The following is a 16709-nucleotide window of genomic DNA, read 5'->3' as shown; positions in this document are numbered from 1 at the left end:
CTCGCTACTCCCCAAATACTCTTATTCTGAAAGGAGCCTCCGTGGAGCCGGAGCCCATCGCCCTCCCGCTCCGTCCCACCGCGGCCTCCTCCTCTCCCCGCCTCTTGCTGCCCACATGCCCGGCCCCGCGGTGACCCCCGTCCCATCCCGTCCCATCCCGCCGCCGCCCCGGCCGCTGCTGGGCGAGAGACGAGGCTTTGGAAAACAAGGAGGCTGCTGTGGGGAGCTCGGCTCCCTCGGGCTTTGTTTGTTTTGTCAGTGCGGGGCATCCCTCGGCGGAGCGCTCACTTCACCTTCTGGAAAACCTGGACGCACACCTCGTCTTCAGCGGTCATGCGCTGGGAAAGGGAGGCGAAAGAGGAGTTGAGGCTGGATCCCCGACTCGCCTCCCTCCCCAGCTGCCACCCTGCCCGCCCTCCGGCCACAGGCTGCTGCACTCCCCTCCCAAAGCCCCAGGGGTCGGGCCGTGGGGTGGGGAAGGGCCGCTGGCTTTGCCGAGCCTCGCTGACTTCTAAGGACTGGAGCCGGATGTTTGTGTGCAGTGGACTCTGCCCCCCGAGGAGCCGGGGCCGGAGTCTGAAGGGAGCTGGAAAGAAGCTGCACGCCTCAGAGTTCAGAGCCCCGCTCTGCGTGTCCCCTGTCCGCTGCCACTGGGATTTAGAGGGCTGCGCTGGACCCCTCCTCACCAGATGCAGCTGGTCCCCCTCCAGCCAGTGCCTCCAGCCTCGGTTCCTCTTCTCTCCCAGCTGCTCACACACCAGCTGATCCCCCTCCCAGGAGACAGTTGTCTGAAAAAGAGAAAATGGGGGGAGGACATGGTCCCAAGGGAAGCAGGTCCTCGCAGTCCACGTTTCCAGTGATGACACTGACCGTTCCTCCCGCACGTTTACAAATGCAGGCCCTGATCTGGAGTCTCTTCAGTGGCTCCTTGAGACTGATGCTCTTTGCGGGAGGTGAATGACCCTCTGGCTTCCAAGTGCAAGAGAGTACTGCCCAGCAGGCTGATGTTCTGTCTTTTCAGGGCTCTGCTCCAGAGGATAATACCCTCTGGGTCCCAGAGAACTGGGTTTCCGGCTGTTTGGTGTTAGTGAGGTACTCCTACAATTTCCTGGACCTGCATGGGCATGCCAGCTCTGGGCTGGGCTCTCACCTGGGTCATGAATCAAAAGCTGGGCAGGTACCTGGCCTTCTAGTGCACCCCAGTCTGCTGCCAAACTGCACAGCTTGGGCTTCTCACCTGGCACTTGCGTCCATCCACAGGTCCCAAGTCTTCCTCAAACTGGACTCCCAGGTCAAAATCCATAACATAGTCTCGCAGGGAAGTGATCGTGCGGATGACCATGTGATTTCCCGTGTGGATAATCTCTTTATCGGGCTTCAAAAGGCAAACCACTTTTCGCAAGATCACATTGATATCTGGGGAATGAGAGGGAGGGGAGATCTGTGGACGACCTGAGCCCCTCATCTAGCAGCACCCCTGCAGAGCTCCACTCTTAGCCAGGGAGCCACAGCCATGATACCTCCTCCCTCCGCCCACCACAGCACAAAACCGGCGGTCACAGACAGAAGAACCAGGGGGTTCCTAAACCCTTTCCATGGCTTGTGACTTCTTTTCTTTAGGGGCAGACCAAAGAGAGAGAAAGGAGAGGGATGAGGGGGGCGATGTTACCTAAAGCGCGCAGGTAATTGTCCATGTTCTCCTGGGAGACGAAGCGGTAATAGCCGGTGAGGTTGGGCGGCATCCCGGGGCAGAAAGACAGGGCCGACCGCGAGGAGGAAACGGAGCAAGGAGCGGGACAGGCACTCCGCCGGCTCCCTGCAGGCTCGCCGGGCGGGCCGGTTTCCCTCCCGCGGTGCGGCGAGGGCTGCGGGGCTGCCCGGCCCCCGGGCTCCCCGCTGCAGTAAGAGTCCCCGCGCCGGGGGGCGCGGAAAAGGCTGGGACTGCCCCTGCTGCCAGCATCTCCGCCTCGGCTGGGCAGGACGCGAGAGCGGCGGTCACCTCCTCACTCTCCGCCCTCCCCGGGGGCTGCCGCTGTTAAACTCTTGGCTACCAACCAGCGACAGCTCTTCCCCGCAGCCTGCCGCTCCTCGCACCGTGACGCGGGTTAGCTGCGGGCTTCCTCAGAGCAGTGTCCCGGTCCCCTCTCTCCGGAGCCCGGTGCGGGTGGGCGGTGCAGTCCGTATGCTGCCTGCGGCCCCTCGCAGCGGCACCTCCGCCACTCCCCCATCTTTACACCCCCCCTTCCCGCCTGCTCCTCCCGCGTCCCCCCGCACTGCGAGATGCTTCCCGGGGCAACGCACCGGGCGCCGGTTTTGAAGTCCCCCTCCAACCCCTCGTCCAGCCCTCGCCTCTGTCCGTGCCCTTCCCGGATTGCGGTGAGAGGGGGCGCAGCGGCTCGCACCGCACCGCACAGCACCGCAGCACAGCACAGCACCGCACAGCACCGCACAGCACCGCACAGCACCGCACCGCAGCACAGCACCGCACCGCACAGCACCGCAGCACAGCACCGCACAGCACCGCACAGCACCGCACAGCACAGCACAGCACCGCACAGCACCGCACAGCACAGCACCGCACAGCACCGCACAGCACAGCACCGCACAGCACTGCACCGCACAGCACACCACAGCACAGCACCGCACCGCACAGCACTGCACCGCACAGCACAGCACACCACAGCACAGCACCGCACCGCACAGCACCGCACAGCACAGCACTGCACAGTACAGCACCGCACCGCACACCACAGCACCCCACCGCACACCACAGCACCGCACAGCACCGCACAGCACCGCACCACACCGCACAGCACCGCACCACACCGCACAGCACCGCACAGCACCGCACCGCACCGCACAGCGCCGCACCGCACCTGGCGCGGCGGCCCCTCGCATTGGCTGCCGACCCCCGCCGGCCCCCGCCGCGCCCGTGACGTCATGCTGCAGTGCCGGGGCGGGGCCGGGCGTGGAGCGGAGCGGGGCTCGCGGAGGTACCGCTCCGTCCCTGCGCGCCGCCGCCGCCGCCGCCGCCGCGGGAGCCAGGCCGGGGCCGGGCCGGGCCGGGCAGCGCCCGCCGCTGTCCAGCAGCCCCGGGCGGGCTGGGACCCGCCGCCGCGATGGGCGACCCGCGGCCGCTCGCAGCCGTCCTCCTGCCTCTCCTCTGCCTCTGCGCCGCGCTGCCCGGCGGCGCCTCCAACAAAGGTGAGCGGCGGCAGCGCCGCGGGCACGGTCCCGGCGGAGGGACGGTGCGCTGGGACTCCGCGGTGGCGGTGCGGCTCCGCGCTGCCCCTCGCCTTCGCCTGGCATGGTGGGATCTCCGCGGTCCCCGGCTGCTCCGTCTCTCTCTGCCCCTTCGGATGCCGTCATCCCATCCTCTCTGTCTACTTTCTCCATCTGCCTCCTGTCACCGCTTTCCTTTCTTTTCCTTCTTTCTTTTCTTCTAGCATTCCCCTCGCGTTTTGCCCTTTTCCAGCCACTTGTCTTGCTTTTGTTCCAGTTATCGCCATGTGGATTTAGCTTCCCTTCCCTAGCGTGCTGAGAGAATGTGTTGCTTCTCCACAGACCTTTGTGGTCTCCAAAACACATCCTCTCTCTCCATCTTCTCATCCTAGTTCATCCATCTGCGATCTGAAAACAGGAATTATTTTCCAGTTATGTGTTAATTATGCAGGTTGCTTGATCAAACAGTATTTTATGTGCTAAATACATAAAAACCCCCAAACCCTCACGCTATGGCTGTAACGCTCCGAATGCAGATGTTCTTTGACCACATAGAGCAAAGGAGAAAGGTGTAGGATTCTAAATCTGTGGCTGTAGGGACAGGCAGGAGGAATTCATCCGAGGGGAATCAGTGCGTCAATACTCGGGCAGGGTGGGAGAATGGGGGAACATGCCAGGGACTTGGGGGTCATCGGGGAATGTGACATCCTCTGTTCTTGGGAAGAGGTAAGGATACAGGGCGGCGCAATGAGGAGCTCTGTGCATGCTGGCATTGGCAGGGGCATGTACTGCCCTGGTGCCAAGGAGCCCAGTGCCAAGCCAGGGCCCCTTCCACTCTGGATTCTCTCGTTTCTTTGTAAATCTATGCTCTGAAACATCTACCCACCTTTGGCAAATTATTTTAGATTTACAGGAGCTTTCCCGAAGCTGGTAGGAGTCTGTACCCTAAAAATATTCCAAAAAATGGTTTTGTAACCTCCAGGAACTCATTTCCCAAGAAATCAGATTGGTGATTCCCAAGTTGCAGGTGAATGCAGCAAAGGATTTATCTCTCTCTACCATCAGCTTGTTACCCCAGCAACAGGGCACATTTGGTATTTGTAGCTGCAGATTCCCACCTCGGTGGTGCGGCGCATGGAATAGAGCCGGCGCATGGAATAGAGCCGTCATGGAGTGGAATCTAGTGGGGGCAATGGAGGGGTGGCTGGAACGTGGGCATTTGCACACAGGGAGGATTCCACCTGCTTACAGAGCAGGGTGGATGTTTGGGTTTCCTACGCAATGCTTTATAAATGTCAATCAATACGGTGAGGGAGAAATGCCAACCCCCGCTCCCTGCTGCCTCGCCAGGCTGGGGCTGCCCGCTCCGGTGGTGCTGCAGCACCCCCGCTCTGACCTGTTGCTGTCTGGCTCCAGCAGCATCCCCTCACCCCCATTTGCAGAGGCTGTAGGGGATGCTGTCCCTTTTGAGTCAACACGCCGCGCCATGCTGGTGTGGCTCCAGAGGATACTGTGCTGCAGAGGATGAATTCCCATATTGGAAGTAGTGCCCTTGAGGGGAAAGGCTCTGTACCCTACTCCCCATCAGCTCTGACCCATGCTGTGCTCAAGGCATTGCTTGGTTGTAATAAATCTTGGTCTCTGAGGGGTGGGAGAGGGGGGGGATTATCTGGGAATGGGGGGTTGTAACTAGGCCATGTAATATAATCTCAGAGTCCCATTTGGCAGGGGGTGGGCATGGGGGAGGGGTTTTTAATTTATAATGATTTTTCTTCTCTCTCCCCTCCCCTTCACCCCCCCACCCCCATTTCTCCTTTTCCCTGCCCCGGAGCCTTTGTGATAAAGATTAATTTGCTATTTCTGGGCCTGTGACATTTTTCAGAGGCTCCTGCTGGCTGCTGCCTCCATGCCAGGCCTGGCTGGGCTCCAGCCAACAGGATTAGCAAGGAAGGGCCAAGGGAATATGGTGCTTGCCATGGAGTGGGGAAGGAAGGAGCACGGGACTCTCAGAGTAGGTTATTAATTCACATAGAATGACTGACTGAAAGCGTACCTGGGTACGCATGTGTGGATCCTGGGCCTTAGTCCAGAGGATGTCAGGCGTAAGTGATAATGGCTGCATGCAAGACTTGTCCCCTTGGGACACCCCAAGGAAAGATGTATCCTAGATCCTTTATTTACGGCTTCAGTGAGCTAAATGATTTAGCATTTGGAATCTGTCTACAGAATCGGGCTACTTCTGCCTCTTGATTTCAGGCTTTTTTTAACCATTCTCACTTTCTTGGGCACCCAAATGTTTCTCCACATACTCCTGGTAAGATTGTACTGAGGAGGCCAGAAGGTACACATTGCTTCTGATGAGGTCTCCCAGTCCCAACAGCCATGTGGAGCAGAACTAAAGAAGGAGAACTTCTTTCTCCCAGCCTATTATTTTAGACTTTATTTCCAGAGAAGAAGGTGGGGAGGGGTGGTTGTTATCTGCCACTGGAGGATGTTCTGCTCTTGTCCCACTGAATCTGTCACTGGTGGCTAATACGTTCCTGTACTCCATCCCCACCCTCAAATCTGCCCCAGCAAACAAGCACAAACCCTGGATTGAAGCTGAGTATCAGGGCATCGTCATGGAGAATGACAACACAGTCCTGCTCAACCCACCACTGTTTGCACTGGACAAAGATGCTCCACTGCGCTATGCAGGTAGGTGGGTAACAGCTCCGGGAAGGGTGGGAGGCAGGGAGAGGCTTAGGAAGAGGCAGAGACAGAATGCCATTCACCCCTGTGCTGGATTCTAGCTCTCTGCAGGAAGTGAACCCCTCCAAACCTTGTTCTGGAGGAGGTCCCCAGTGAAGTCTGGAGGCAATTTGGGCTTGATTTGATGCTGTGAGCTGTTTCCTTTAGGGAGAGAAAGTGAGGGTGGAGCCAGCTACTTTTTGACGCAGCTCTGCTATTTCCAAGGATCACATGCACAGTGCTGTGAGCAGCGGAGGAAGCTGGTAGGGCACACTTCGCTGGCAGTGCTACATCCCCTCACAGTAAGCACAGATCCCTCAAACTACAGCCGGGGCTTTTAGGAGGGTTCTGTTCGTGGTCCTTGCTTAGGCCATGCCTGGAGCTTCCTCACGCATCGTCCCTCAGCTCTGGGAGAGGAGAAGTGGTCCCTGTGAGCCGAACTTTAGGATTGATGTGACCCTGTGAGCAGTTCCCTGCAGTACTGTGCACATCCTGCCTGTGTGGGTGGATGAGACATCACGGATCTTCATGCTTTGGCTGCCTATCTGCAATATATGGTCTGTTTTGCCTCTGTGAGGGATGCAGAGGAGAAATAAGGTGCTCCTTCAATACGTGGGTGTGTAGCACTGGTAAACGTAGCTTGAGCCTTGTAACCTCTCATAATTTCTGGATGCTGGTCAAGATTCCTTGCCGTGGGGGTAGTGTCCAGTAGAGGGCAATCTGTATCATTAATGGCTGTAAGAGATGGCAGGAGGAACTCTTAGGGAACCAGAAATTGGTCAAAATGAGATGTGATAAAGAGGAAGAAAGGGGAGCATAAGTTAGAAAGGAAGAAAATAGGAGACAGGGAAGCAAGGAGACATAAGATGCTCTCCTCAGTCCTTTTCTTTCTTCCCTTCCTCTCTGCCTTTGTGGGTACCAGGTGAAATCTGTGGCTTCAGGATCCATGGGGCAGGGGTACCTTTTGAAGCTGTGATCCTGGACAAAGCTACAGGGGAGGGGCTGATACGGGCCAAGGAACCAGTGGATTGTGAAGCACATAAGGAGCACACGTTCACCATCCAGGCTTATGACTGTGGAGAGGGACCTGATGGAGCAAATACCAAGAAATCACACAAGTAAGTCCATGCAATCATTGCTGCGTGTTACAAAATGTGATCTATCACAGAAACAGAGATGGAAATGGCTGTGGAAGTGCTTCCTTTAGCCAGAAGTATTTTTCTGTAGCCTTAATACTATAATTCAACATGCAAATAAGACCCAAATAGAAATGCTCACTGACTGAGTCATATGAGTGAATACCACTAGAAGTGAGGGCTGCTTGACAGTATGTTGCTGCATATTGGCAGGAGGTCCAGATTACATTATCATTCCTTTTTGCTCTTCCTCTGGGGCGCTAAACCATTGTCCAAGCTCCTGTGTGCTGACATTGTTGTGTTGAAACCAAGGTCTCTTTCCTTGTCCTTGCTTTTGATGGCTGGAAATCAGACTGGTGCACTTTTAAGGGAGTGATTTATACTGAAATGTAGGGGTTATGTGGCTTCTAATCAGCCAGTCTGTTCTTACTGATGTCTCTTTGTATCAGGGCTACGGTGCACGTTAGAGTAAATGATGTGAATGAGTTTGCTCCTGTCTTTGTGGAAAAGTTGTACCGTGTGGCAGTGACTGAAGGAAAGCTGTATGACCGCATCTTGCGTGTGGAGGCCATTGATGGAGACTGCTCGCCACAATACAGCCAGATCTGCTACTATGAGATCCTGACCCCCAATATTCCCTTTCTGATTGACAATGACGGTAAGAGTCCACACCTACCATGAGCAGGTCACTCCCCCTTTCCTGCTTTGCTCCCTTTCTGCCAGTCCCATTTGATGGCAGAGCTGTGCTATATGAATGTTCTAGCACTGCTGGTCTCTCTCTCCTGGTGCAGAGATGCAGCAGCCATTTTGTGGGATGCTATAGCTCTTACAGAGTAGCATTGGGGGGGGGCTCAACCCTTCTTTGGTTGTTTTTGTGGTTAATCATAAATAGGAGTGATTTCTAGAAGGAATATCTTAGAGGAGGCTGAAATTCCTCTCCATTGACCTCTTCATTTTGCTAACCAGGGAACATTGAGAACACGGAGAAGCTGCAGTACAGTGGAGATCGTGTCTACAAATTCACAGTGACAGCCTATGACTGTGGAAAGAAGCGGGCTTCTGATGATGCGGAAGTGGAAATCCAGGTGAAACCCACCTGCAAGCCCAGCTGGCAGGGTATGGAACCTCCAAACACAGTTATGTCTTCCCTGTGCTTTTGCTGAACTATGACTCAGTCCTACTCATTGCAAATGTTTGTATATACACAGATAAATTCGGTTCTGGTGCCAACCCGTCAGTCCCATCTAACGGGATGCAGCACATATCAGTCTGTTGCAAAGCCACTGAAAGGCAGTTTCAACTTTGGAAAATCATTCCTTGGATTACTACTACTATGTCTTTGATAATATATAATATATGTATACTATGATAATGCTCATAGACTGTATTCAAAATAGATTGTTTTGCGGGCTGCTTGTCTTGAGGATATTTGGCTTTTCCAGAGGTGTTGTGTGCCTACAGGTTCACCCTAGTCAATAGAATTAAGGAGAAATCAACACACCTAAGTATCTGCTTTACCTGGTAAGAGAGGCTGACAATCCAAGGGTTGATGCTACTCTGGTACTAGCTGTAGAAGATGACAGATTTGGACTCTGTGCTTTAGGAAATCTTCTGTTGTGTTGGTGCCAGCTGCATGAAGTCGTCATTTCAATACGGAAAGGGCCAAAAAATCCCTGTTTCTAGGCTAGCCCATAGATGCCACTTGTGTGTGTGCCAAATACTCTGTCCTCAGGTTTCTTGGCAGGACATAACCCCCCTCTTTCACTCTTCTTCGTTAGGCTGGAACAAGAGGATTGAGTACACCCCGGGTGCAGGCAGCCTCGCGCTCTTCCCCACCATTCACCTGGAGACGTGCGATGAGCCCCTGTGGAACATCCAGGCCACAGTGGAGCTGCAGACAAACCATGTGGCCAAGGGCTGTGACCGGGATAACTACTCTGAGAAGTCACTACGCAAACTCTGTGGTGAGCTGATTCTTTCCTGGATGGAGGGCAGCTATGGCACAGCACCGTGGGCTTCATGGTCCTAGCTCTGTGCCTCGCGCAGCAGAGGTGCTGGGGGACATTCCTCACATCTGCTGTGATCAGTGGGGCTGGGAGGACTTGAGGGGCAGTAGGCACCCTTGCCCATATTAACAAGGGGCTCCCTGTGCTCTCCTTGCTGGGAAGATGGAGGTTTCTGTGTGTTGCCCCAGTACACAGAGTCTGCGAGGCTTCCCCCAGCACAGATGAGGGAAAGTCACCAAAGGCCTATAGGCAACTCCTCCTCTCCCTGTGGTCTAGGATGCTACAACAAAACCTTGGGGCACCCTCTTTGTCTGTCCCCTAATTCTCAGACTTCTTATTCTCTCATGCTGACATTCCTAACTCCTTCCCTTCTTGGTAGGTGCTGCCTCAGGAGAGATTGACCTGCTGCCAGTGCCTAGCCCCACAGCGAACTGGACTGCCCGGCTCTCGGTGCACTACAGCCAGGACAGCAGCCTCATCTACTGGTTCAATGGCAGCCAGGCTGCCCAGGTGCCTGTGGTGAATGGGCTGAATGCCCACGAGGGGCTGAGCGACCACTTCACCCTGTCCGTATGGATGAAGCATGCCGTGGTGCCTAGCAAAGGCAGGCGGGAAGAGGAGACGGTGATCTGCAGTACAGTGCACAGCGGTGAGACACTTCTCCTGGGGTGGTGACGCTTCTGCCCGCTGCCTCTGACTCGTTAGGAGGGATTATGCCTGAAGGGAGAAATCTCCTGTGGTATCTAACTCCCTGTGCTTGTCCCTGGCAGAGGATGGCTACTCGCATTACTCTCTGGCTGTGCACGGCTGCCGGATTGCTTTCCTCTACTGGCCATTGCTGGAAAGCGCAAGGCCTGTGAAATTCCTTTGGAAGCTTGAGCAGGTGAGGAAGCATTTGCCTTTTCCTCATGTCCCTTCTGTTTCTGCCCTTTGCTGATCCCTTCCTCTGCTCTCTGCCATAGGTCTGCGATGATGAGTGGCACCATTATGCCCTCAACCTGGAGTTCCCCACTGTCACACTTTATGTGGATGGCGTGTCTTACGACCCTGCCCTCATCCACGACAACGGCCTCATTCACCCGCCCCGGCAGGAACCCTCACTCATGATTGGAGCCTGCTGGACTGGTGAGTGCCGGCTCCCTGCACCATGCTCTTCCCATGCAGGAAACAAGGGAGTGGAGGGGGAGCCAGAAGAGGTGAAAGAAACACCACCCAATATTAAGTGATGCAAAGTACATTGCAGCTATCTTGCCTTCTTGGCACCAAAGCTGGTGTGTCTCCTTCCTTTACGGACCAAGCCAGCAGGCTGTGGTAATAATTGCTCAGGGAAGAGTGTCATTGGCAGCTTCATGGGCGACAGCAGTAGAACATGCAATGGGTAACCAGCTTTCAGGCAGAGGAGGGTTGAAACTCTCTGTATCGCTGGTATTTCTATCAAAGCTTTTCGCCAGAGAGCAGGCAGTACTGTTTATGCTGCTGGTTGTATTGATGGGGATTTCTGTGTCTTGAGGGCTTATATGAAGAAATCGCGAGTCATTCTGTAGAGGAATTGGATTGGAGGACAAAGATCAGGTTAGGAACACAGTTAAGGCACTACCAGATTAAAACCCATTCTGTGGAGATGTAAGAATGCATTTCCCAGGTCTTTTCAGTTCTCCTTCAAGACTGAAGCAGGACAGAACTAAAGGAATTTGCCTGCTGCTTGCCTTCACTCTAGTAAGATCAAATCTTTACTGTAGTACTGCTTCTCCTGATCATGGATCTTTCCACAGCTCTGTGCTCTCCATTGGCCTTTTATACCCAACAAACATGAATCAGCTTGGGATACGCTCCTGGAATCGTCTGAATTTCAAAAGGATGTTGAATGCATGGCTTGTTGCAGGCATGGCTAAGACCATGATCCCTAAATAGGAATCAGTTAATTCCCAAAATAGATATCATTGGGAAAGGAGAAAAAAACCCACAATGACAAACAAACCACCAAACTAGACACATCATCCCCCCCCCCGCCCCCGAGAAACCCCTTATACTTTCTCAGTTACTCATCCTACAGAATCACCATCCCCTTCATGACAGGGACTTGCTCTCTTTCATCTGCGATGTGCTGTCTCTAGGGTTGAAGGATACACTGCTTGGCACATGACTCCAGAGCTGTTCCTTTGGACTGGCCAGTACAAGCACTTGTATAGATACTTGCCTGACCCTGTAACTACCCTGTTCCAATGCCTTATTGCTTGTTCGAATGTTCTCCTTTTGCAGAGGAGAAAAACAAAGAGAAAATCAAAGGAAGCGAGAACTCCACTGATACTATACAAGGTAGGGGAAAGAAAGAAGATGGTTCTCTTTCCCTCTTCACCGTGCATGGCTGTCACTTCTTGCATGGTGCTTTCCTCACACAGCTCTCCCAGTCCTGTCCTGCCACCTCCCACCATCCTGGGAGGAAACCCCTTATTTGGCAGATTGGTCCTTGATACCTTGGTATCTGTGGAGCATGAAAAGGAGGACTACAGCCTGCTTTGAGAGATGGAGTACGCTTTTCATGTGGATAGAGTCCTCATGCCTGATTATTAAAGCTGGTCTCTGAAGAATGCAATAGCCATTAGAGACATCAGGAGATGTCACCTCATCCCTATCTAAGGAACGTGTAGCTTCTTTTAAAAGCCCTCACAGGAAGCAGTGTGAGAAGGGAACAAGAAATTGTTTCCATCTGGCATTCAGCAGTTTGGCAGAAACCTCTCTGTGCTACCCACCGGGCACTGCCGTGGTGTGTCTGTTGGTCTGGTTTTCCCACTTTCCCCCATCTGGAATTTTGTCATCTCCTTACTTCAGCATCTCCCGTCTCCTTGTTGTCTTTGTTTTTCCACGTTCTGTACACTCCTCTGTCTTTCCCTGCTTCCCTGAACATCCATATGTCCCCCACACTGTTGTTTTTGTGGGTTTCGCTCTCCCCTTGCCATGTCTCTCACACCCTTCACCTCCCATGTTTCCCCCAGGAGATCCTCTGTCGATACACCACTACTTCCATGGTTACTTGGCTGGCTTCACTGTGCGCCCTGGTAGCTTGGAGAGCCGGGAGGTTATTGAATGCCTGTATGCCTGCCGTGAGGGGCTTGATTACAGTGACTTCGACAGTCTGGGCAAAGGGATGAAGGTATGCCCATCTGCCCAGCTTGCATGGGTCTCCTCCACTCTCCTCCCTAGCCTTGCTTCCCAGGACTTTGCCTGCTCCCCCACCTCAGACAACTGCCCACCTTTCTCCTCTGTGTCTCTCTTAGCCTGGGTTCATGGTGATTGCTGAAGAACCCTGAGTATTTCCTTCTCTTCCACCTGCAGGTTCATGTGAATCCCTCTCAGTCCCTGCTCACCTTGGAGGGTGATGATGTGGAAACCTTCAACCATGCAATCCAGCATGTGGCTTACATGAATTCACTGCGCTTTGCTACCCCTGGAGTCCGGCCACTCAGACTCACCACTACTGTCAAGTGAGTGGACAAAGCAGCACCTCCAGCGAAGTGCAGCAACCTTTCTTTGGCTAAAATTACACTCTCTCACCTTGTATTTTAATTCTATTTGATGGTCTCAAAATGGGTAAAAGTCTTCCTGAAAATAAATACTGACCTATGCAATATCCAAATGGATACTGTAATATTGGGCCCTTGGGTCTATGCAGGTGGCAGAACTTCTACATTCGCTTTACATTCTACACTCATGGTGTTCCAAGTATGTGGGCTGGTTTTAATTTTCTCTGTTTTGTGTGGGTATGACCAAGTCACCTGAAACCCAGTGATGCTGGGCCTACCACACACCTCTCTGTCTTGCACAGCACGCTATAGGGAAGCTTTTTAGGAAGACTACCAGAAAAAGAATATTCCCTTTGCTGGCAGTAATAGGCAGGAGGTTTTCTTTTATAGCTTTGGGCCAACTGATGCTCTTTACCGTTCTCCTTCAGGTGTTTCAGCGAAGAGTCCTGTGTCTCCATTCCTGATGTGGAAGGCTACGTTGTGGTGCTACAGCCTGATGCCCCCCAGATCCTGTTGAGTGGCAATGCCCACTCTGCTCATCCTGCATCAGACTTTGAGGCTCCTGATGGGGTGCCCCTGTTCCCTAACCTGCAGATCAGCTGCTCTATTTCTCATCAGGTGGAGGCCAAGAAGGATGAGAATTGGCATGGTACCGGTGAGTGGAGTACAGGGTGGGGTGTAATTGACGAACTGGAAAGCCCTACAAGAGCTGCTGTCCTCCAGAGAAAGCAGAGCCCCTCATTAAAACTGCAAGAGGGAGTTTACAAATACAGGAGCAAGGAACATTGTCTGCCAATATGTAGGCTAATCGGTTCTTATCCTTTTCTGCTCCTCCCTGTACTTTTTCTATGCACACAGTTCCTTTGCCGTACTCTCTCCTTTCCCAGGCTGCTAATTCCTAATCCCTTTTACGTTTTACCTACATTTCCCTTTATTGAATCCAGCACTGAATGGATGTCCTGCCTGTTACCCTCTCCACTCCCACACTTACCCAGTCTCCTCCTGCTTAATTCTCTCCTGCTTTCCTTATCTCTCACCCCCTCCCACCTCTTCCTGCATCACTTATTCCTGTGAATTCCCCAGTCAGTTTTCTCACACCCTGTAACATCCTGCCCCTCAATTTCTCCCCATCAGCCTCGGATTATTTCTCTGCACTCTACACTCTACATGTCCTTTCACTTCTTTAATATCTGGTAATGGGTTTTTTTCCTCATAGCTTTCTCTTGAGAAGCTTTGCCTTCCCTCATGCGACGATAAGTTTCTTGACTTAGAGCAGGTTGGTCTTAGCCCTGCTGAAAGCGGTGAAGTCAGGTTCACTCCACATTCAAAAGGTGAATGTGATTGCCATTTTGAAGAAGATCCCAACCGTGGTAATCAGCAGTTAGCAAGTGAGACAGGGAAAGCTTTCGAAAGCACTTAGGGTCTGCTAATGTGTGATAGAGCTGTTCCTAATTTGCACATTGTCATTGTCAACAGAGTCTTTACAGCCAAGATGTGTCATCATGAACCAGTCTGATAATGTGTTCTTCCAAAATTAAGTGACTTTATTATGTGCATAAATAATGTCATTAGAACCAGGGGGACTCCTACAACAAGTAATTGGACTGACAGTGGGTTTACTCAAGGTCAGTGCTAGCAGGAGAAAGAGAAGTCATTAGGTATGATGTGAGCACTTTTAAGTAAATGGGTACCACTCTGAGGAACTCCTGCCTTCACTGATGGCTGGCTGCCTTTCTGGCTCTGTCTTCTTTCCATTTGCATCTCAGTGACGGACACACGAATGTCAGATGAGATTGTGCACAACCTGGATGGCTGCGAGATCTCGTTGGTAGGAGATGACTTGGACCCAGAGAGGGAGTATCTGCTCCTGGATGGGGCACTGCTGCAGCAGCGGGGCCTGGAGCTTGTTAATACCTCTGCCTACCTGACCATCACAGGTATGTCCTGTCCTTGGCCACAGCTGTCTATGCCTTTCTCACTGTCAGGCATCAGTGGGAGAAGCCCTTAACCTGATGCTAGAGATGTGTTGGTGTACTCTGTGAGACTCTGAGGTGTAACCATTTGTTGAACTGGCTTTTGGAAGTCCCAGCCCATTTTCTTGGCCTCTCCTCCTCCAGCACACAGCAGTACAGGGCATGGTGCCCGAGTTCTCACCCAGATCTGTATCACTCCTCCTGACTTACTCCTTGGGGCTTGGTGTTCTCATGTGCCAGCATCACTTTGCTTAACATGACTGGGGGACAGCGCATCCCACATGTTGTGGATTGGTACAACCCTGTTGTACTCTCCAGAACTTAACGGGACTACTGCTTTTGATCCTTCCTTCCCTTCCACTTGTATTAGCAATGCAAGCAGGGATTTCACTGGGTCCTTTGCAGCCCAGCTCCATCTCTGCTCCCTTCCTAAAAATAATAAACCCAGCATTGCCTTGGATTCCTCTATAGCTCCTAGTTGCTACAGGGTTATGATGCCAGGTGACTTTGAAGCAGGAGCTTCCTCACACCACACCAATCCTCTCTTCTTGTCTCAGGTGTGGAGAGCATCGCAGTTTATGAGGAAATCCTACGCCAGGTCTCGTACCACATCAACCATGGTGCTGCTCTTTATGAAAGGAAGTTTCACCTGTCCTGCACTGAGATGAATGGACGCTACTCCAGCAATGAGTTTACTGTTGAGGTACACGATCAGTACATGCACACATAGGTACTTGTGCATGCATGGAGCAGACAGGGTGAACAGGAATGCACGCAGTGTAGAATGCAGCTTGAGCATAGGGCTGAGTCTCTCTCTGGTCTTTCTGCAGGTGAATGTCCTCCACAACATGAACCAAGCTGCTCATCCTAACCATATTCTGAATTCCCAGCAGTTTGTGCACCGAGGCCATCATTTACCCCCAGAGCTATCTGGGCACAGTTTGGCAAGCACCCATAACAACCCAAGTATGTAATGTTAGCTTTGGGATTCATTCGTTGGGTCAGGATGCTGATTTTCTGTCACTGTAGTAGGACTTACAGTAGAGGATTCCTTTCAGGCTCTCTATACCCATGTTACTGAGTTCTTATTATACTGTCCTGTGACACTTGGCATTAGCGAATAGACTGCAGTCAAACTGTGGTTTAGAGCTTGGTGCAACAATCCTTTTTCTTTTGGTGTGTGCTTTCTTGATGTAGAAGCAGTTTGAAATCTACACCTGAGAAGGTCTAAAAGGAACAACTGTATGACATTGGGTAATATCATTGTCAAATGACATTGGGTAATGTCATTTCAGAAAGAAGCTTCAACAGCAAGAGAGAAACAAGGGAATGAAGATTGACACCTCTCTAGAAAAAGAGATGGGAGTAGGTGGTGGTGAGGAAGGCAGAAAAATATAGATGGCACCACGGAGACAAGAGGAGGATTCTTGCCCCCAAAGCAGAGGAAAGAGAAGCTGGAAAGCTAGACTAGAGATAAGAGTTGTTAGTTTGTGCTGGCAGCCCTGTGCAACAAGCATGACTGCACACCAGCTCTGGGGCTGGGACAGAGGACCCTGTGTTGGTTTTGGTTCCCTGTTGTAAGGAACACGAAAAGCACCTTTGGTGCTAGGATTTGCTGCAGCTTCCTACAGCCGCTGATCCTGGTCCAGACCTTTGGCTGGCACTGAGCCACTGCAGGGACAGCCTATGTATGTGCTGGGAGAGCACCAGAATCCAGCCCTAGCCTGTCCCTGTCCCAGTTCTGCCCTACTGCAGCAGCCAAGTTGTCCGTGCTGCACAGAACTACCCAGAACAGAGCCACAGAGAGCCTGGGTGGATTTTACAGGTAATGGGGTTACCTGGAGAGAAGAGGCTGGGCCTACTGGCCTAGAGCTAAAGGGTAATGTGCAGGGTCTGCAGGCCAGGACAACATCAGAGGGCATCTGGACCTAGACAACCTGGAAGACCATGCTGGCCTCAAGCAAACATAGAGCAGCTGAAGGCAGAAACTGCCTGTGCCCAGGGGAGCAGAAGAGTCAGGATTTTGGGTCCTGCCCAGACCCTAAACCTCCAAGCTCTGCCCAGGAACCCTGATTCCTGCAGGCCAGGTTGGAAACACGTTTCTGTGACAGAGTCTAACCG

The 16709-nt window shown here is 52.7% G+C and overlaps 2 protein-coding genes across 3 annotated transcripts in view; one reads left to right on the top strand and one right to left on the bottom strand.

Annotated features, from left to right (window-relative positions):
- CLSTN3 (calsyntenin 3) overlaps positions 1-16709 on the top strand; it is a 31197-nt gene that overhangs the window by 13432 nt on the left and 1056 nt on the right. Inside the window, exons 1-16 of one of the 2 annotated variants that reach the window (XM_065676206.1) lie at positions 3056-3204; positions 5797-5919; positions 6875-7070; positions 7538-7746; positions 8055-8204; positions 8867-9052; positions 9474-9743; positions 9865-9977; positions 10057-10219; positions 11354-11410; positions 12088-12245; positions 12428-12576; positions 13044-13270; positions 14382-14552; positions 15146-15291; positions 15419-15554. In XM_065676206.1, the coding sequence (XP_065532278.1) occupies positions 3120-3204; positions 5797-5919; positions 6875-7070; positions 7538-7746; positions 8055-8204; positions 8867-9052; positions 9474-9743; positions 9865-9977; positions 10057-10219; positions 11354-11410; positions 12088-12245; positions 12428-12576; positions 13044-13270; positions 14382-14552; positions 15146-15291; positions 15419-15554 (2539 nt within the window). In that variant the 5' untranslated portion in view covers positions 3056-3119. Of the gene's footprint in view, positions 1-3055; positions 3205-5796; positions 5920-6874; positions 7071-7537; positions 7747-8054; positions 8205-8866; positions 9053-9473; positions 9744-9864; positions 9978-10056; positions 10220-11353; positions 11411-12087; positions 12246-12427; positions 12577-13043; positions 13271-14381; positions 14553-15145; positions 15292-15418; positions 15555-16709 lie in introns of those variants that run through there. The other variant, XM_065676207.1, reaches the window with a different exon arrangement.
- RBP5 (retinol binding protein 5) lies at positions 215-1921 on the bottom strand. The gene is made up of 4 exons (XM_065676205.1): positions 1670-1921; positions 1238-1416; positions 687-788; positions 215-338 (listed from the first exon to the last, which is right to left on the bottom strand). Exons 1-4 carry the CDS (start codon positions 1740-1742, stop codon positions 285-287), a joined length of 408 nt encoding a protein of 135 aa, XP_065532277.1. The 5' UTR covers positions 1743-1921; the 3' UTR covers positions 215-284.

The sequence above is a fragment of the Lathamus discolor genome, chromosome 4, assembly GCF_037157495.1.
Source record: "Lathamus discolor isolate bLatDis1 chromosome 4, bLatDis1.hap1, whole genome shotgun sequence".
Classification (NCBI taxonomy): Eukaryota; Metazoa; Chordata; class Aves; order Psittaciformes; family Psittacidae; genus Lathamus; species Lathamus discolor.
Note: the sequence above shows the minus strand (reverse complement) of the source record. Positions and strands in the feature narration are given on the sequence as shown.